General features: G+C 45.6%; 1 protein-coding gene across 3 annotated transcripts in view; it reads left to right on the forward strand.

Moving 5' to 3' along the window:
- prdm10 (PR domain containing 10) overlaps window positions 1-21,512 on the forward strand; it is a 187,255-nt gene that overhangs the window by 136,258 nt on the left and 29,485 nt on the right. For all 3 annotated transcript variants that reach the window (XM_070894241.1, XM_070894243.1, XM_070894242.1), the window contains exons 16-19: window positions 6,641-6,751; window positions 10,395-10,595; window positions 12,671-12,832; window positions 15,329-15,505. In XM_070894241.1, the coding sequence (XP_070750342.1) occupies window positions 6,641-6,751; window positions 10,395-10,595; window positions 12,671-12,832; window positions 15,329-15,505 (651 nt within the window). The remainder of the gene's footprint in view (window positions 1-6,640; window positions 6,752-10,394; window positions 10,596-12,670; window positions 12,833-15,328; window positions 15,506-21,512) is intronic.

A 21,512-nucleotide genomic window follows, 5' to 3' on the forward strand; every position in this document is an offset into this window, starting at 1 on the left:
TGTGGAACACCACTACCCACTTTCTGTGCATAGCTACCTTTTACCCCTACTCTCTCCTTTCTGTCATGAAGTTAGCTAGTTGTCCATTTTGATATGTGTGCCCTGACTCTGCATTCTCTGACCTTGTTCATTAGTCTATTATGGGGAACCTTATCAAAGGCCTTTTGAAAATCTAGATAAATTACATCTACTGCATTACCGTTGTCTACTCTCTCTGTCACCTCTTCAAAAAATTCAAGGAGTTTGGTCAAGCAAGACTTCCCTTTTGAAATCCTTGCTGACTATTCATTATTATATTTTTGGTTATTAGATGTTCTATTTTCTCCTTTAGTAGGGATTCCATTATTTTTCCTATTTCTGATGTTAAGCTGACTAGTCTATAATCCCCTGGACATGTTCTATCCCCCTTCTTAAATATAGATATTACATTAGCTGTCCACCAGTCCTCTGCCACTATACCTTTTTCTAATGAATTATTAAATATGTGTAGCAATGCCTCTGCTATCTCTTCCCTAGATTCTACTAAAATGCATGGATGCAATCCATCTGGATCAGGGGTTTTATCCTCTTTGAGTTTGATTAGTTTATTTAATATAACCCCTCTTTTTATTTTAAATGCACTTATCTCATTACTAATATTCTTATTAGTAATGTACTCATTATTTAATATTTCTGCCACCTCTCTATCGTTACCTGTGGTATTATCCTGTCTATCCCTTAATGGCCCTATTCCCATCCCAACCTTCCTTTTTTATTGATGTGCCTGTAAAATATTTTACTTTTTGTTTTATGTTCCCTGACTAGGGACTTACAGGGGAAGATAAAGAAAATAAGGGATGCTTATGTCCTATACCAATAGCTAAATACTATAGAATCTTCGAGGAATATAGAAAGTTAAGAGGCAAAGTTAAAAAGGATATTAGAAATGCTAAGAGAGCACGAAAAATGTTTGGCTAGTAAAATTAAGGAAAACCCTAAGATGTTCTATAAATACATTAAGAGTCAGTGGGTAACTAAAGAAAGGGTAGGGCCTATTAGAGACCATGAGGATAATCTTTGTGTGGCAGCGGCAGATGTTGGTAACAAATACTTTGTATCTGTTTTCACAAAGGAAAGGGGCAATGCAGATACTGCTATCGAGGAGGAGTGTGATATTCTGATGAAATAAATATAGTGAGAGGAAGTATTAAGGGGTTTAGCAGCTTTGAAAGTAGATAAGTCCCCAGGCCTGGATGAAATGCTTCCCAGGCTGTTGAGCGAAGTAAAAGAGGAAATAGCAGAGGCCTTGACCATCATTTCCCAGTCCTCTTTGGATCTGGGCATGGTGCCGGAGGATTGGAGGACTGCTAATGTAGTGCCCTTGTTTAAGAAGGGAGAAAGGGATAGGCCGAGTAATTACAGGTATGTCAGCCTAACCTCAGTGGTGGGAAAATTATTGGAAAAAATTTTAAAGACAGGATAAATCTACATTTGGAAAGGCAGGGGTTAATTAGGGACAGTCAGCGCGGATTTGTTAAGGGAAGATCGTGTTTGACTAACCTGATTGAATTTTTTGAGGAGGTAACCAAGAGGGTCGATGAGGATAGTGCGTACAATGTAGTGTATATGGACTTTAGCAAAGCTTTTGATAAGGTCCAACATGGTAGACTGATCGCGAAGGTTAAAGCCCATGGGATCCAGGGCAAAGTGACAAGTTGGATCCAAAATTGGCTTAGAGGTAGAAAGCAAAGGGTAATGGTTGATGGATGTTTTTGTGACCGGAAGGATATTTCCAGTGGGGTTCCGCAGGGCTCTGTACTGGGTCCCTTGCTTTTTGTGATATATATTAACGATTCAGATTTGAATATCGGGAGTATGATTAAGAAGTTTGCAGACAACACTGAAATGGGCTGTGTGGTTGATAATGAAGAGGAAAGTCATGGGCTGCAGGAGGATATCAATCTGCTGGTCAGGTGGGCAGAGCATTGGCAAATGGAATTTAACTCAGAAAAGTGTGAGGTGATGCACTTTGAGAGGGCTAATAAGGAAAGGATATACACCTTAAGCGATAGGCCACTTAATAGTGTAGATGAACAAAGGGACCTTGGAGTGCTTGTCCACAGATCCCTGAAAGTAGCAGGCCAGGTGGATAAGGTGGTTAAGAAGGCATACGGAATGCTTGCCTTTATTGGCCGATGCATAGAATATAAGAGCAGGGAGGTTATGCTTGAATTGTATAATACTTTGGTTCGGCCACAGCTGGAGTACTGTGTGCAGTTCTGGTCACCGTATTATAGGAAGGACGTAATTGCACCAGAGAGGGTGCAGATGAGATTTACTAGGATGCTGCCTGGAATGGAGAATCTTAGTTATGAGGACAGATTGGATAGGCTGAGTTTGTTCTCATTGGAACAGAGGAGGTTGAGAGGAGACCTCATTGAGGTGTACAAAATATTGAGGGCCCTGGACATAGTGGATAGTCATTGGTGGAGGGGTCTATTACGAGAGTGCACAGTTTTAAGGTGGTTGGTGGAAGGTTTAGAGGGGATTTGAGGGGGGCATCTTTTCACTGAGGGTTGTGGGGATCTGGAACTCGCTGCCTGGAAGAGTGGTGGATGCAGAAACCCTTACCACTTTTAAGAGATGGTTGGATGGGCACTTAAATTGCCGTAACCTGCAGGATTACGGACCTAGAGCTGGTCATTGGGATTAGACTGGATGACCTTTTGTTGGCCGGCGTAGATATAATGGCAAGTACTGCAAGGAATCGAATACAGCCAGGGTGATGACCTGGACTAGTTTCGATCGCCTGGATGAGTCGGAGAGAAATTTTCCCCGATTTTTATTTTTTTTTCTCCCTAAATTGGCCTGGGTTTTTAATCTGGTTTTTGCCTCTCCCGGGAGATCACATGGCTCCGGTTGGGGTGGAGTGTAGAATGTTTCAGTATAAGGGGCGTTGCAGTTGTGTGAGTTGGGCTGGGTGCTCTTTACCTTTCCGCCATTGTTCATTGTTTGTAGGTTTATATGTAACCTTCAGGGCTGCTGACCGAGGGCCGTGTGGCTCTTTGTCGGCCGGAGCGGACACGATGGGCCGAAGTGGCCTCCTTTTACACTGTAAATTTCTATGTTTCCATAATTTAATTTGATAATTGCTCTTTGCCTTCCTAATTGTTTTCTTGACTTCTCTCCTAATCTCTTTGTATTCTCCCTGATCAAGCACTTCCCTGCTGTCTATGTACTTAATGTATGCCTCTTTCCTTGCCCTCAATTGTTCCCTTGTGGCTTTATTCACCCATGGAGTCTCATTAGTGTTTAGTTTGTTCTTTCCTTTAGCGGAATATATTATTCCTGCACTCTGTTGAACACCGTTTTAAATATTTCCCATTGCTGTTCTACATCATTGTTTGCCAATATTGTTGCCCATTTTATTTTCACAAGTTCTATTCTCAGCCCCTCAAAGTCAGCTTTTCTCCAATCTATTATCCTGGTTTCCATCATACTTGTATCCTTCTCAGTTATCATAAAGTGTATTATATTATGGTATTGCCTAAAGCTAGCATCAGTAATGGTGACCATGAAACTACCGAATTGCTATAAAAACCCATCTGGTTCACTAATGTCCTTCAGGGAAGGAAACCTGCCGTCCTTACCCGGTATGGCCGACATGTGACTCCAGACCCACAGCAATGTGGTTGACTCTTAACTGCCCTCTGAAATGGCCCAGCGAGACACTCAGTTGTAACAGTCCGCGACAAGAAACAATAATAAGAATAAAACCGGACGAACCACCCGGCATCGGCTTCAGACACAACAACGGCACACCCAGCCCAGTCAACCCTGCAAAGTCCTTCTCACTCGCATCTGGGGACTTGTGCCAAAATTGGGAGAGCTGTCCCACCGACTAGTCAAGCAACAGTCTGACATAGTCCTACTCACAGAATCATACCTTTCAGCCAATGTCCCAGACTCCTCCATCACCATCCCTGGATATGTCCTGCCGAGGTGGCTGCACAGTGGTTTACAGTCGGAAGAGATCAGCATATTAACAGTAAAAGGGTTGTCAGAGGAGCGGTGGGGCCGATTAAGGACCAAAATGGAGATCTGTTGTTGGAGGCAAAAGGCACGGCTGAGGTAATAAATGAGTACTTTGCATCGGTGTTTACAAAGGAAGTGGACTTTGCCAAAGCTACGGTAAATGAGGAGGATGTCGGGTTACTGGATGAGATAAAAATAAATAAAGTGGAGGTACTAGAAAGACTGGCAGTACTGAAAGCAGATAAGTCATCTGGTGCAGATGGGATGCATCCAAGATTGTTGAAGGAAGTAAGGGTAGAAATTGTGGAGGTGCAGGCCACAATCTTATATAAGATTGGTGCCAGAGGACTGGAGGATTGCAAATGTTGCACCCTTGTTCGAAAAAGAGAGAAGGATAAATCTGGCAATTACAGGCTGGTCAGTTTAACATCAGTGGTGGGGAGCTTTTATAAACAGTAATCTGGGAGAAAATTAACTTCTGCTTGGACAAATATGGACTGATAAGGTCCAGTCACGTTTGACTAACTTGATTGAGTTATTTGATGAGGTAACAGTGGATGAGGGCAGTGTGGTTGGTGTTGTGTATGTGGACTTTCAAAAGGCATTTGATAAAGTGCCACATGTTAGGCTTGTTACCAAATTGAAGCCCATGGGTTTAAAGAGGCAGTAACAGCATGGATCCAAAATTAGCGAAGGGATAGAAAACAGAGAGTTGTGGTGAACAGCTGTGTTCCGGGTCGGAGGGAAGCATTCAGTGCTATTCCCCAGGGTTCAGTACTGTTTTTGATATACATTCGTGTCTCAGACTTGAGGATACAGGACACAATTTTGAAATTTGCAGATAACACAAAACTTAGAAGTGTAGCTAACTGAGAAAGATAGTAATAGACTTGAAGAGGACATAGACAGGCTGGTGTAATGGCATAGCAGATGAAATTCAAGGCAGAAAAGTATGAGGTGATACATTTTGGTGGGAAGAATGAGGATAGACAATACAAGCTCAATGGTATAATCTTAAAGTGGGTGCAAGAACTGAGAGACCTGGGAGTGTTTGTGAGCAAATCTTTAAAGTGGCACGACAGGTTGGCAAAGCAGTTCATAAAACATATGGCATCCTGGGCTTTATAAACAGAGGCATAGACTACAAAAGCCTGGCAGTTATGCTAAAACCTATATTAAACACTCGTTTGGCCTCAGCTAGAGTATTGCGTCCAATTCTGGGCACCACACTTTAGGAAGGATGTGAAGGCTTTGGAGAGGGAGCACAAGAGATTGACTGGAATGGTTCCAGGGATGAGCGATTACAGTTATGTGAATAAACTGGAGAAGCTGGGTTTGTCCTCCTTTGAGCAGAGAAGGCTGCAGAGATTAGATCGAGGTGTTTAAAATAATGAAGGGTTTAGGTAGAGTAAATAAAGAGAAACAGTTTCCAGTGGCTGAAGGGTCGATAACCAGAGGGCACAGATTTACAGTGTTTGGCAAAAGAACGAGCAGCAATGTGGGGAAAAACCATTTTACACAACAAGTGGTTAGGGTTTGGAATGCTCTGCCTGATAGGGTGGTTGAAACAGATTCAATAGTATCTTTTAAAAGGAAATTGGATAAATACTTAAAGGAGAAAAAATTGTCGGGATATGGGAAAAGAGCGGGGGAATGGGACTGACTGGATTATTCTTCAAAAGCGCGGCACAACCAAATGACCTACATCTGTGCTGTACGACTCTATCGTCGTGATGTTAGTTGGGAGTTTTGTGTCTCTACCCTTTGTGTTGACTTTGTGTCGCAGGAACGGCGAGTGATCATGGAGCGACGTGATTGGGGCCCAGGAGAGGCGAGGGCCCAGGGGCAGCACGGACCAGCCCACACTGCAGAGCTGGTCTCCAGTCACCTTGGTTAGTCCTTGCCACTGGACCAAGACATAGCTCTGTCAAGCCCGTGTGGTCGCTGGTGTGCAACGGTCACCACACATTAAAAAAAATCCACGTACAGGCATCTTCCATCCTTCAACATGTAGTTTAGGACTGGAATATTAGGTCCTTCATTGAAACACCTGTGAACTCATCCCTTTTTGACGTGGAAGCAAGTCATCCTCGACTCGAGGGACCGCCTATGACGATGATTCTATGATTCGACAGGCACTGATAGACGTGCTGTCTATACCAGCATTTCCATTCTGTAGGAGACGGCTTGATATGGAATTTATAATGCTGGTGAGTGCAGCACGGCCTCGCTGGTGCTTGTGAGGTATTGACGGACAATTGACCCATGAGTCCTGTCCTGCAATCCAGTTGGAACTGGCCAGAGATGATGAGCGGCCTGATGTGACCGGTTTGTGTTCCTATTATCCAGCAGCCTAGTGGTATATGTTGCTCACCATCCTGCTCTCACTGATCAATGGGAACATGTGTTTGGAAATTAGGTACCAAGAAGGAAATTAATAGAATGATAGCCAGAAAATGAAATAACCTTGACAAACACTTTTCAACCCATTATCCAGAGAAAGCTTGTTTAGTGCAAAGATACACTGCACATTGAGGTTGAGAGACCTGGTCCGAAGATGAGGTATACAGTGTGGGTTATACCTGGAGCACAGACTTATAAAGGTGCAGCTTGTTCTGTTTTTCAGGTGAATCATTTGTCAAAAAGACATCCGGATATCAGGATAGACGATGTGCCAGAGCTAACGTTGCCCATCATTAAGCCGAACAGAGACTACTACTGCCAATACTGTGACAAGGTAAGGACAGGGCAGGTGTGACTACTGCCAGTCAATGTTCCCTTCATTTTGTTTTGCGAGTGTGGTCCCTTTAAAGGGCTGGGGGGCCCGTTCGGTGTTTTGAGCATGAACGAAGATTCACAATTAACGGCGGTCCCGGGTTGCGGCGGACCAGCAGACAGCAGGTGGCTGTGCAGCTTACAGGAACATTGCTGCCAGTACTGAGGGATCTACAGTCCGGTATTAGGACCATTGCTTTTCTTGTTACAGGTGCAGCTCCTAAAATCCGGAACCCGCGAGACCAAGGCAGTTCCGGATTCCGGGCCTTTCCAGAGTTTCGATTTGCTTTCTGACGTCACGAATCCGGAAACTCCTGAGCCCAGGTTCGGGTATTTCTGGATTTCGGAACGTCAGAAAGGCGAGGGTGAGGGGTGGGGGGGGTATCCCGCCGAGGAGCTGTTCGGACCGTCTGGGTTCCGCCAAGGAGGTCGTCGTCAGGCGAGGAGGCCCCAAGGTAAGGGTGGTCAGGTCCGGATTCCGGCCGACCTTGCCACCGATTGTCCCAGATTCCGGAACATTCCGGACTGGTTCACTGTGTACAATCCTGGACACCACACGTCCGGAGAGAGTACAGAGAAGATTGACCAGGATGATACCAGGGATGAGGGAGAGATTCAGGTTTCTGGAGTGATTGGAGAAGCTGGGAATGTTGGCTTTCAAGCAGAGACGGTTCAGGAGAGACCGAATGGAGATTTTCAAAATTATTTGGGATTTTGATCGAACAAGTAGGGAGAAACAGGCAAGTGGGTCAGTAACCAGAGGTCACAGATGTAAAATAATTGGGTAAACAACTAGAGCGGGAAATAAAGTGAAACTTTTTCACACAGAGGGTTGTTATGGTTTGGAATGCACTCCAACATGTACTTGTTTCGCGCCGTTAACGTAGTGAAATGTCCCAAGGCGCTTCACGGGAGTGTTAGCTGAAAGGGTGGAGCAAGCAGTTCCATATGAACTTTCAAAAGGACATGTAATTGAACAGGGTTCATTTCCATGGAAAAGGCTGGGGTGTGGAACTAAATTGGACAGCTCTTTCAAAGAGCAGGCACAGACATGAAGAACTGAATGACCTTCTGTGCTGTAAGATTCTATGATTCAATATCATGGAACCTCAGTGTTCACTACTGGTCTATTGTGTGCCACCCTGTCAAAGTCCACAGTCATTTCTTCAAAAAATTTAATCGTCAAGCTTGCCTGTCTTTTACAATTCCCTATTAACAGCATTCCCTAACGTGCCCTTATTCAGCATTCCTACTACTGATGTGAAGCACACTTATGTGTAGTTACAGAGTTTATAGTTTTTAGACTTATTTTGAACAAGAGTGTGACATTCCAATCCCTTGCTACAATTCCTGGTTTGGGAAATGTTAAATTATCACCAGCTTGTATTCTCGAATATCAGGCATCCAGGCTGTGTGAGACTTCCTCGCCTCAATAACAGAACTTCAGTCCTGGTATTGAATGCAGTGGTTCAGTTTTGATCCTTGTATTGGTACCTATTATTCCGTCCCACACCCCTCACTTCATTCTCCACCTCCTCTGACTATTCATGGATTTGTGAAGGGGAAGTCATGTTTGATAAATTTGCTGGAATTCTTTGAGGATGTGACGAACAGGATGGATATAGGGGAACCAGTGGATGTGGTGGTATTTGGACTTCCAGAAGGCGTTTGACAAGGTGCCCACATAAAAGGTTACTGCACAAGATAAAAGTTCACGAGGTTGTGAGTAATATATTAGCACGGATCGAGGATTGGCTAATGAACAGAAAACAGAGAGTCGGGATAAATGGTTTATTCTCTGTTTGGCAACCAGTAGCTAGTGGGGTGCCGCAGAGATCAGTGCTGGGACCCCAACTATTTACAATCTATATTAATGACTTGAAAGAAGGGACTGAGTGTAAAGTAGCCAAGTTTGCTGATGGTACAAAGATGGGAAAAGCAATGTGTGAGGAGGACACAAAAAATCTGCAAAAGGACATCGACAGGCTGAGTGAGTGGGCAAAAATTTGGCAAATGGAGTATAATGTTGGAAAGTGTGAGGTCATGCACTTTGGCAGAAAAAAAATCAAAGAGTAAGTTATTATTTAAATGGAGAAAGATTGCAAAGTGCCGCAGTACAGCGGGACCTGGGGGTACTTGTGCACGAAACACAGAAGGTTAGTATGCAGGTACAGCAAGTGATCAGGAAGGCCAATGGTATCTTGGCCTTTATTGCAAAGGGGATGGAGTATAGAAGCATGAAAGTCTTGCTACAGTTGTGCAGGGTATTGGTGAGGCCACACCTGGAATACTGCGTACAGTTTTGGTTTCCATATTTACGAAACGATATACTTGCTTTGGAGGTAGTTCAGAGAAGGTTCACTAGGCTGATTCTGGGGATGAGGGGGTTGACTTATGAGGAAAGGTTGAGTAGGTTGGGCCTCTACTCATTGGAATTCAGAAGAATGAGAGGTGATCTTATCGAAATGTATAAGATTATGAGGGGGCTTGACAAGGTGGATGCAGAGAGGATGTTTCCGCTGATAGGGAAGACAGGAACTAGGGGGCATGATCATAGAATAAGGGACCGCACATTTAAAACTAAGATGAGGAGAAATTTCTTCTCTGAAGGTTGTAAATCTGTGGAATTCGCTGCCTCAGAGAGCTGTGGAAGCTGGGACATTGAATAAATTTAAGACAGAAATAGACAGTTTCTTAAACGATAAGGGGATAAGAGGTTATGGTGAACGGGCAGGGAACTGGAGCTGAGTCCGTGATCGGATCAGCCATGATCGTCTTAAATGGCAGAGCAGGCTCAAGGGGCCGTATGGCCTATTTCTGTTTCCATTTCTTATGTTCTTATGTTATCGTATTGTTTTTCACACATATTCAAAGTGATATAAACAAAAACCGGAAACTGCAAATCCGAGCGTTACTGCGATGTGTGCTGAGACCCCTCGGACTGAGTGTTACTGTGGTCAGAGCTGAGACCCCTCGGACTGAGTGTTACTGTGGTCAGTGCTGAGACCCCCCCGGACTGAGTGTTACTGTGGTCAGTGCTGAGACCCCTCGGACTGAGTGTTACTGTGGTCAGTGCTGAGACCCCTCGGACTGAGTGTTGCTGTGGTCAGTGCTGCGACCCCCTCGGACTGAGTGTTACTGTGGTCAGTGCTGCGACCCCCTCGGACTGAGTGTTACTGTGGTCAGACCCCTCTGACTGAGTGTTACTGTGGTCAGTGCTGAGACCCCTCGGACTGAGTGTTACTGTGGTCAGTGCTGAGACCCCTCGGACTGAGTGTTACTGTGGTCAGTGCTGAGACCCCTCGGACTGAGTGTTACTGTGGTCAGTGCTGAGACCCCTCGGACTGAGTGTTACTGTGGTCAGTGCTGAGACCCCCTCGGACTGAGTGTTGCTGTGGTCAGTGCTGAGACCCCCTCGGACTGAGATATGATTACTGATCTTGACATGTAACACAGCTTGTAGCTGCTGCACTGCAACTACTTTAATGAGGTCCTTTAACAGGTCAAGCTTCTTAAGGTAAAAGCTTCTAATTGTTTGCTGTAGTAGAAATGATGAGGATATTTTGGGTTGTACATGTTGCATTAATTTAGAATTTGTGTAATAGGTGTACAAGAGTGCCAGTAAGCGTAAAGCCCATATCCTGAAGAACCATCCAGGGGCTGAGCTTCCTCCAAGTATCCGCAAACTGCGACCCGCAGGTCCAGGGGAGCCTGATCCGATGCTGAGCACACATACACAGCTGAAGGGCACCATCGCCACGCTCCCTGTCTGCTGTCCGCACTGCTGCAAACAATATAGCAGCAAGGTGAGTGTTGCCTACGAGCAGTGCAGTGGTTCTGGGGTCAGTACACAACTGCCACTTTTTAATTTGACTCCAGTGTGTAATTTAACAAAGGTCGATCTGCTAAATGCCAAATAAAGCTTTAAATTAATCCAGGAAAGCAGGACTAAACATGTTCCCATGAGGGGGGGAAGGAAGGGTATCCAAAGCTAGAGCTCCCGGTGACTAAATGTATTGAGGTTAAAGAGAATGTCAATGTCACAGTAAAGGTGGAGGGGCAGAGAAATTGGATAGGATGGCGACGCTCAAAGTAGAAAAGACACGCGTGTAAGCTTCTTGAACTTGACGTCTTCATCTTTATTGATTTCGACCGAGTCTTTGTTCTTGTGTCTCTGCAAATTGTGAAGGAAAGCTTAAGATCTTTATCGGACTCTAGTCACACACTGCCATCCCTTAAAAGGTGTTATTTTTCAGTTTCCTAACTGATCTGTTTGTAATATAGGGTACCCTCTTATCTAGTAGACCACTGACCCCTTATTCACCATGCCTTGCTAACAAAAGACCTCAGCTTGCTGACAAAGGTTTCTCTTGCTAAATGTCATTCATACCCTTAAGAATTCTTAGAATGAGCAACTTAGCCATTTTATTATTTCTAGCAAGATAACCTATTTATAAATGAAAAGAGAGCAAAAACCTTAATCATATGAGATTGAACCAAATCCTAATCGTATGTATATTTTTATGTAAGAATCGAATAATTGCAGATGGGATGCATCCAAAGTTGCTTTGGAAAGTAGATAGCCGAGGTTCTGGCCACAATCTTATAATCCTCCTTAGAAATATGAGTGTGCCGGAGAACTGCAGGATTGTGAATGTTTGATGAGGGGAAGAAGCAACTCCAGGCCAGTCAGTGGTGGGGAAACTATTCAGGACACTAATATAACCCAAGCGTTGGGGACACTAATCTGGGACAAAATTATCTGTCACTTGGAAGAACTTAGGTTAATAAATGACAGCCAACACAGATTGTTTTAAAGGCAGACCATGTTTGACTAACTTGATTGAGTTCTTTGATGAAGTAACAGACTCCGAGGGCTGATGAAGGTAGTGCGCTCGCTGTTTTATATATGGACTTTCAAAAAGCATTTGATAAAGTACCGCACAATCGACTTGTTAGCTAAATTGAAGCCCATGGGATTAAAGGCAGCGTGAATACAAAATTGGCTAAGAGACAGAAAGTAGTGAGTAATGATGAACAGTTGTTTTTCAGACCAAGGGAAGTATACCATGGTGTCCCCCCACCCCCCAGGAATCCGTTAGGATGACTGCTCTTTTTGATAGATATAATGACCTGGACATGGCTATATAAACAAAGCCAGACAGAATTGTATTTATTTAGCGCCTTTCACAACCACCAGATGTCCCAAAGCACTTTACAACCAACAAAGTACTTTTTGAAGTGTCGTCACTGTTGTAATGTAGGTAACACAACAGCCCATTTGTGCACAGCAAGCTCCCACAAGTTGGAGTTCCCATTATTATGAATAAGAAACCCCCCCCCCTCCCCCACACACACACTAAAAAAAAATAGAAAAATACACTACATATTTAAGATTCATGTAAATTAAAGATCTTATTAAAAAAAAATTTCCTGACTTTTTTAAAGTTTTTTTAATTATGCCTTAAAATAAACTTACCGTAGTGGGGAGTATTTTTATCAATAAAATGTGTTTTTATAAACTTTATTTTAATATATTTTTGTGTATTTTTAAACACTTGCGCCTGTAAAAGTAGGCTATACGCCTGCTTTTTCAGATGCAAGATTTTTGAGGACATTTGCAGGGCAAGATATGCGTAAATATCGGAAATCGTGCTGTGCAAGTGTCCTCGCTCCAGATACGCGGGAGATCAGTCAAGCCAGAAACTTGACAGGTCGGGAACGCCGGTTTTCAGTATATGCGCATAGGCGCTGAAAACCAGCTTTTCCAATGCTTTCCCGGGTCCGTAGAAACTTCGTACAGACCCGGGACATCGGAATTTCAGGGTCATGATCAATGACTTTCTTCTGCTCTGAATAATTGTATTTATTCTGTCACCAGGCAAAAATGGTGCAACATATTCGTAAAAAACATACGGATGTTCTACAGGAGAATCCAAATGCACTGCAGACACTGCCTGCACAAACACCCATCGTGGCCACTGTTATCAGTGCAGCACCAACTGTTGTCAACGCAGATGGCTCAACTGGAGATGCAATTGTGGTGAGGACAAGACACCAGTCCTTAGCACAGAGAAGCAAAGGATAACTGCTAATCTGGGAATATCAGTTAATATATAACAGGTCTGCCAGCATCACACACAGACAGAGACGGAGAGTGAGAGACACACACACACACAGATAGAGAGTCACACCTAGACAGAGGGAGAGAGAGGGAGCCGGGGAGAGAGACAAACAGACAACCGGATGAACAGACCGCCAAATGGAGAGAGAGAGAGAGAGAGAGAGAGAGAGAAACAGATATGCAGACAGAGACGTATCGTGGGAAGGAGATGCTGACAGACCTATTGTGTATTTGCACCATTTTTTGCTTTTATTATTTAATACTGTCCGCAGTTAATCTGGTTTGATTTGTGCAGCTGATTTAGACAGAGAACTGTAACAATCACGATCGCCTGGCCATGCACCCAATCTTCGCTACAGTCTGATTGGAATCTGGCGTTCTGAGGGGCTCCGAGTTCTTCAGTTGCATACACGATAGCTTCTACACATGAGTTTCTGCCACTGCACTCCACAGTAAACTGCACGAAGGAATGGAAATGCTCCAAGTTTGCTCATTCCAGCAGCAGCAGCACAATCCCACTTTCTGCATCTTGAGGTAGAATGGCATTGAGTGGGTATTCTCACTGCTCGCCCACAGTCAGAACTGCCAGCTGAAAGCGCGAATTAGAATCAATCACGCAGCCCCTTCCTCGGATGGACTTTGTACTATTTGCACTCATACCCAGCCTGTGATAATCTGAGGGAAGCAAGTACCCATGTGGTGAGGCACCGAGGAATGGAGCAAGACCAGTGACTCAGCCCCCTTTCTGAGCTGCCAGCTGGAGATTAACCCAAATCATTAGGAGCTAATTTAATTTGTCAGCTGCAGCGCCAGGCCCCTGCTGGGATAAAATCAAAGACTGCATCCACAATGGTCCTGTAGACAAAGGCACAGCTATACAGGCTAGACAGTCCCAGAGCCAACTAGGGTGCTACACTTAGCGTCAGTGCACCTGGGTAAGGGACAGGTAAAACTCAGGTAGGGCTACAGCTCCTGAGCGCTCCCCTTGTTGGAAAGTGTGCTTGTATAGCTGTCGGGTGAAAGCAGGTCGGGTTCAGCTGTGGTCTTTCCCGCTGTCAGAGTATTTGACAGCGCTCAGTGCGTACTCCCCTCTCCACTCCACCAGGAGTATGTTGGAATACACTCCACTTGGCTGGGTGAGTGCAGCTCCAACAATACTCGAGAAACTCACCAACGTCCAGGACAAAGCAGCCTGCTTGATTGGCACCCCATCCACCACCTTAATCATTCACGCCCTCCACCACAGGCTGCAGTGTATGCCATCTACAAGATGCATTGCAGCAGTTCGCGAAGGCTTCTTCGACAGCACCTCCCAAACCTGCGGCCTCTACCATCTTAAAGGACAAGGGCAGTAGCTGCATGGGAACACCTGCAAATTCCCCTCCAAGTTACACACTATCCTGACTTGGAAATATATCACTGTTTCTTTATCATCGCTGGATCAAAGTCCTGGAACTCCCATCTTACAGCACTGTGGGAGCACCTTCACCACACAGTCTGCAGCGGTTCGAGAAGGCGGCTCATTACCACCTTCTCATGGACATTTAGGGATGGGCAATAAATGCTGGCCTTGCCAGCGACGCCACATTTCAGGAACAAATAAAAATACTTACCCATAGAACAATGGCCCAGCAATTGTCAGTAAAGGAGGAGAGAAAATTGCTGTATGTTTGAGACACATTCCATTTTAAAGCTGTGAGCAATGTAAGAAATTGTGAATTGGAAGAAATAACGAGACCAAGATGTCTTCAGATGGGTGTTAGAATTGAAGGATTCACGGCGCGATACAATAGCTAAAGCGACTTGAACAGCGTGAGCATCAATAACTGATAACGGGCAACTCCAAACACCCGAAGGCCAAGAACAGCCTGTCTGACTCCACCCGTGGGAGGAAGTGAAGAGGAGGGTTTCACCCACGAGTTGAGACAAAGAACCCAACATATCATCGGTTAAATGGCCCTGCCCATATCCTACACCAGGCCCACCCCTAAAAAGAGAATAAAAGAAAGACCCAGAAGGTGTTTCAGGGCAGACGGTGAAGTTAAGATCTGTTCGCCAGCCGTCTGTCCGATCGGGGCTAATAACAGCTATTTGTCACGGTCGTGTGTCTACTCAGTCTATCCTGTTGTGTATTGTGTTTGACTATATTTGAACTATCGGTCCCTTAATACATTGCCTTATAACTCTTAAGACCCTTTGGGTACCTGTGAGTGAGCTGTGATGCTGCAAAATGGAATTGAATTCTGTTGCTTGGTAAGGCTCTGCTCACTCAGCTAGTTTAAGACTGACAAAGCTGTTCACACTCAATACAACTGCTGTTGCTCACACTCCGTATAGCAGTGCACTGATGTTCAGTACAGGCGTGTAATGCTTTTAAATGGTGTCATGACTAATCCCTTTTCCTTCTTCACACAGACAACTGATCTACTGACTCAGGCGATGAGCGAACTGTCGCAGACACTGACAACAGACTACCGCGCATCTCAGGGAGATTATCAGCGCGTGCAGTACATCCCTGTCTCTCAGCACATACAACCAGTTCAGGGACAGCAGCCTCAGCACATCCAACTCCAGGTGGTGCAGGTGGCACAGGTGGGTGATGCATGTGCGTATGACACACACACACACCGACGCGCATGCGCTCACTGACCGACGCGCATGCGCTCACGGGCATGCGCTCACTGACGCACAGGCACGCGCTCACTGACGCACGGGCACGCGCTCACTGACAGAATGAACAAGAGAAGATAACCTTTTACACTGAAGTACAGAAAGACAATGCAAAGTGCTTACGAAAGGTAGGGGAAAGACAGTAACTGCCGAGCAGAAGGTAAATGGGGTGTGGAAAACTTGAGTGAGGAGTACTGAAAGCACAATGAAAGGAAGAAAGCCATAAGAACATAGTAACAGGTGGAGACCAATATGCCCCTCGAGCATGTTCCACCATTCTATTGGACTATGGCTGATCTGCATCTTAACTCCATCTACCCGCCTTGATTCCGTAACCTGTAATACCCTTGCCTAACCAAAATCAATAAATCTCAGTTTTGACATTTTCAGTTAACCTCCAGCTTTTTATGGGAGTGAGCTCCAGATTTCCACTACGCTGTGTGCTTCCTGACATCACCGCTAGAACAGCCAAGCTCTCATTTTAAGATGATGTCCTCTTGTTCTGGACTCCCCCACCAGAGGCAATCGTTGCTCTCTATCTACTCTATCATCTCCTTTAATCATCTTAAACACCTCGATTAGATCACCCTTAATCTTCTATGCTCAATGGAATACAAGCTTAGTCTGTGCAACATATAATTTAATCCTATTAGCCCTGGTATCATTCTCCAAGGCCAATATAGCCTTCCTGAGGGTAGTGCCCAGGACTGAACGCAGTGCTCTAAATGTGGTCTAACCAGAGCTCTCTACAATTGCAATATAACTTCCACCTCATTGTATTCCAGCCCCTTGGGATCAAGGCCAACATTCCATTAGCCTTTTTAATTATGTTTTGTACCTGTTCACTAGCTTTCAGTGATTTTCTCTACATGGACCCCTAAATATCTCTCTTCATGAACAGTACCTATCTTCTCACTATTTAGAAAATACTCTGATCTATCTTTCTTGGGCCCAAAGTGGATGATTTCACACTTCCCCATATTGAACTCCATCTGCCACAGTTTTGCCCACTCAATCTATCAGTGTCTCTTTGCAACTTTCTGCTCACATCTACACTACTACTGTGCCACCAAACTTGGATATGCAACTCCTTATTCCTTGATCTAAGTCATTTATAAATATAGTAAAAAGTTGAGACCCCCGCTACAGATCCCTGAGGGACACCACTAGTCACATTCTACCAATTTGAGTACATAAGCATTATCCCTACTCTCGTCTTAAGCCTCCTTACCAACTCTGTACCCATGTCAATAGGTTGCCTCCAACTCCATGCACTCTCATTTTTGTTAACAGTCTCTTGTGTCTAACCTTATCAAATACTTACTGGAAGTTCATATAAATAACATCCATTGGCATCTACCAAATTAATTACCACATCAGAATATTCAACTGGGTTCGTTCGACATGACTTGCTCTTTACAAATCCATACTGGCTCTCTGATCAGTCTGTCCAAATGCTCAGTCACTGTCCTGAAATAACAATTCTAGTAACTTCCCCACAACAGACATTGGACTAATAGGCCTATAGAAAGAAGAATTTTGAAGCTGGATAGATCCAAGGGAGGAAGTTGCACAAAGCAGAGGCTTGGCAGTGTTCATTAATGGAAGCAGTGGGTAACAGGAAGCGTACCTGTATTGGAGGAATGGATGTTTGTCGGAATGTACAGCTGAAGGAAATTGCTGAAGATGGAGAGATGAGGTCACGCTGAAGCAAGGACAGGGATCTTGAAGTCAGTTCTCTGGGGCACAGAGAGCCAATGCAAGATGAAGGGGATAAGTTGATAGGGATGTGGAATTTTATTGGGATAAGAACATGAGCCGTGGCATTCTGAATAAGTTGTAATTTGTGAAATGTGCAGGGAGGAGTCAAACAGATGATGGGCGTGGATTAGGGTTTTGGCAGCTTATGAATGAGGGGTCAGCTGTGGCTCAGTGGGTAGCACTGTTGCCTCTGAGTCGGAGGTTGTGCGTTCAAGTCCAACTCCACAGACTTGAGCACAGGATCTAGTCTGACACTGTCAGATAAGACTTTAAACCGAAACCCCCTCTGCCCTCTCAGATGGATATAAAAGATCCCATAGCACTATTTTGAAGAGGCACGGGTGTTCTCCCAATATTTATCTCTCAACCAACTCCTAAAAATAGATGATCTGGTCATCATCTCTGGGAGCTTGCTGTATGCAAATTGGCTGCCGCGATTTCTGCATTATAACAGTGACTACACTTCAAAAGTACTTCATTGGCTGTAAAGCACTTTGGCAAAGGCACTGTGTCAATGAGAGTCCATTCCTTCCATTTGGTTGGAGGATAATGGGAGATGGGTTTCGATGGAGAGTTGGGGACATGGAGGATGGACATCAATGGGAGAGTTCGGGTGCTGAAGAGATGGGCTTTGATGGGAGGGATGGGTTTCGATGGGAGAGTTGGTACTGGGGGGGATGGGCTTCGATGGGAGAGTTGGTACTGTGGGGGGGGGGGAATGGGCTTCGATGGGAGAGCTGGTACTGGGGGAGATGGACTTCGATGGGAGAGCTGGTACTGGGGGGATGGGCTTCGATGGGAGAGCTGGTACTGGGGGGGATGGGCTTCGATGGGAGAGCTGGTACTGGGTGGGGATGGGCTTCGATGGGAGAGCTGGTACTGGAGGGATCGGCTTCGATGGGAGAGCTGGTATTGGGGGGGATGGGCTTCGATGGGAGAGCTGGTACTGGGGGGGGGATGGGCTTCGATTGGAGAGTTTGTACTGGGGGGGATGGGCTTCGATGGGAGAGCTGGTACTGTGGGGGGATGGGCTTCGATGGGAGAGTTGGTACTGGGGGATGGGCTTCGATGGGAGAGTTGGTACTGGGGGATGGGCTTCGATGGGAGAGCTGGTACTGGGGGATGGGCTTCGATGGGAGAGCTGGTACTGTGGGGGGGGGGGGGAATGGGCTTCAATGGGAGAGCTGGTACTGGGGGGGGGGGATGGGCTTCGATGGGAGAGTTGGTACTGGGGGGAATGGGCTTCGATGGGAGAGTTGGTACTGGGGGATGGGCTTCGATGGGAGAGTTGGTACTGAAGGGATGGGCTTCGATGTGAGAGTTGGTACTGGGGGGGATGGGCTTCGATGGGACAGCTGGTACTTGGGGAGGATGGGCTTCGATGGGAGAGTTGGTACTGGGGGAGGGAATGGGCTTCGATGGGAGAGTTAGAATGCTAAAGCGAGTGGACTTACTTTCGCCAGCCAGCTGCTGACACACGTGTAGTATTTTAAGTTCAAATACAGAAAGTCTTCAAACTAGGGTGAAATCCCCATAACAAGAGTCACTGGGACTTATGTGATAAACTTGTAGAAGAATAGGACGGAGCACGGACTACTGAAAGCTTTCGTCATGACTTGGGTGGGTAAAGGCTTCTAGAAATCATAGAAACATAGAAATCTACAATGCAGGAGGAGGCCATTTCGGCCCATCGTGTCCGCGCTGGCCAACAAAGAGCCACACGGCCCTCGATCAGCAGCCCTAAAGGTTACATATGAACAGTGGAGGAAAGGTAAAGAACACCTGGCCCAACCAGTCCGCCCCACACAACTGCGACACTCCTTGCACCGAAACATTCTACACTTCACCCCAACCAGAGCCATGTGATCTCCTGGGAGAGGCAAAAACCAGATTAAAAACCCAGGCCAATTGGGGAAAAATAATACGAAAAATTCCTCTCCGACCCATCCAGGCGATTGAAACGAGACCAGGAGATTACCCTGGCCGTATTTGATTCCCTGCAGTACTTACCATCGTGTCTGTGCCAGCCAACAAGAGGTTATCCAGTCTAATCCCACTTACCAGCTCTAGGTCCGTAACCCTGCAGGTTACGGCACTTCAGTTGTCCATCCAAGCACCTTTTAAATGTGGTGAGGGTTTCTGCCTCTACCACCTTTCTAGGCAGCGAGTTCCAGATCCCCACAACCCTCTGCGTGAAGAAGCCTCCCCTCAAATCCCCTCTCAACCTTCCACCAACCACCTTAAAATTATGCCCCCTTGTAATTGACCCCTCCACCAAGGGAAATAGGCCCCTGATATCCACTATATCCAGGCCCTCAAAATTTTGTACACCTCAGAGGTCTCCTCTGTTCTAATGAGAACTATGGGTGCACTGCATGTTCCTGATCTCTGGCTTACTGCCTTGGGAAGTGAAGGATATTTATCCAACCCTGAGTCAGTCTTGTGCACCTCTAAATTGCCAGTCAGAGAGTAACTGAGCCCTGAACCCAGTTACCCACAGCCTCTCTCAGCCAGGGATGGTGTGTGCCAGTAAGAAGGGAACACACACTAGGCTACTGCTTAGCAACTCTTAATAAGGTTTTCTCCTGGGTAGTGGGTCAATTCACTGACAAGAGAATAAACAAGAGCAAGGGAAACGGTAGAACTTTAGTGAAGGCAGCTGGTGTAGGTGTTTGCTATTCCTGAGTACTCTGCCTGTGTACTGCTGCCAAGCCTGTGTCCGCTGTGGGAACTAGCAGCTCTCTAAATTTCAGCAATTTCAAATGTGGAATTATTGGAAATAATTGTAAGAATTCAGACAATTCCTTTACATGCTGTTAGTAACATTCTTTCTTATTTCCCCCAATGATTGACCAGTTAGGAGAAGGATCTCTTTGAAAGTGGCTCCAAGATGATGTGCCAGGCTCATCAATGGGACCTGGATGGGAAGATCCTTCACTGTGAGCTGGGATTGTTCCTAATCAGCTCCAGATAGACCTGTAAGCTGAAGATTTAATGGCGAGTGTGACCCTGGTTGGTTACGCTAAGGGAAGGCCAGCAGTGCTCTATGCTGATGAGCTACCTGTAGACATATTTGGGTACTGGGTTGCATTCATAGGGCACTTTGCCGGCTTATGGTGTGAGTGCTGATTCACTGTGTACCTTTTGAGAGCGAGCTGGACCGGTTCCTGGCTGGGCTGGAGGTTGATAGATAGGTACCAAGTAATAAAAGTCAAGATCAATGTCGTCTCCTGGTCTAGTTTAGATCACCTCGCGGGGGATCGGAGAAGAATTTTCCAAGTTTTATTCCATTATTGGCCTTGGTTTGTGATCTGATTTAACGCCTCTTCCAGGAGGCTGCGTGGCACCCAGGCGGTAAGGAGTCTCTTTGTGTGATGCATAAGGGATCACAACTCTATCAACAGTCTGATCTTTTTCTGTCCAACGTTTTTGCATGTTCGTATGTGGTGTTTGCTGTTGGGAGCCTGTGTTTAAGTGCTCTGGATTTGGGTAAGTGAGATGTGTTCCTACAGAGAGAGTGTACACTCCATTTCAGGCAAACATACTTTACCTGTGCATCTTACTCTGGGGACTATTAAGAATGGTGATAGGTTTCTGCAAGTGTCAAACACTAGCTAAAGGTTGCTTTTCCCTTTTACACCGAGGCTGCAGCAGTGAAGACAGGTGGGCATCAATACTGTTTTAAATGCAGCAGTAGGAACTGGCATGGATCCCTCCCTCTCAGCACAGGAAGTGTGACCCTGCTTGTGGTGGGGGGTAGCACCTGATCTCCACTTGGCCCTTCTCTGTGATGACCTGCTGTGATTTGCAGCTTGTGAGATCTTTTTTAAATTTATTCTTACACGGGATGTGGGTGTCGCCAGCAAGGTCAGCATTTATTGCTCGTCCCTAATTGCCTTCGAGAAGGTTGTGGTGAGCCGCCTTATACAACTGAGTGGCTTGCTAGGCTAGTTCAAAGGACTGTTGAGAGTCAATCACGGGGATCTGGAGTCACACATATCGGCCAGACCGGGCAAGGACGGCAGATCTCCTTCCCTAAAGGATATTAGTGAGCCAGACGGTAGTGTAGTGGTAACAATCACCGGACTAGTAATCCAGAGGCCTAGACAAATGATCTAAAGATCCGAGTTCAAATCCCACCACGGCAGCTGGGGAATATAAATTCAGT

Source organism: Pristiophorus japonicus, chromosome 11, assembly GCF_044704955.1.
Source record: "Pristiophorus japonicus isolate sPriJap1 chromosome 11, sPriJap1.hap1, whole genome shotgun sequence".
Classification (NCBI taxonomy): Eukaryota; Metazoa; Chordata; class Chondrichthyes; family Pristiophoridae; genus Pristiophorus; species Pristiophorus japonicus.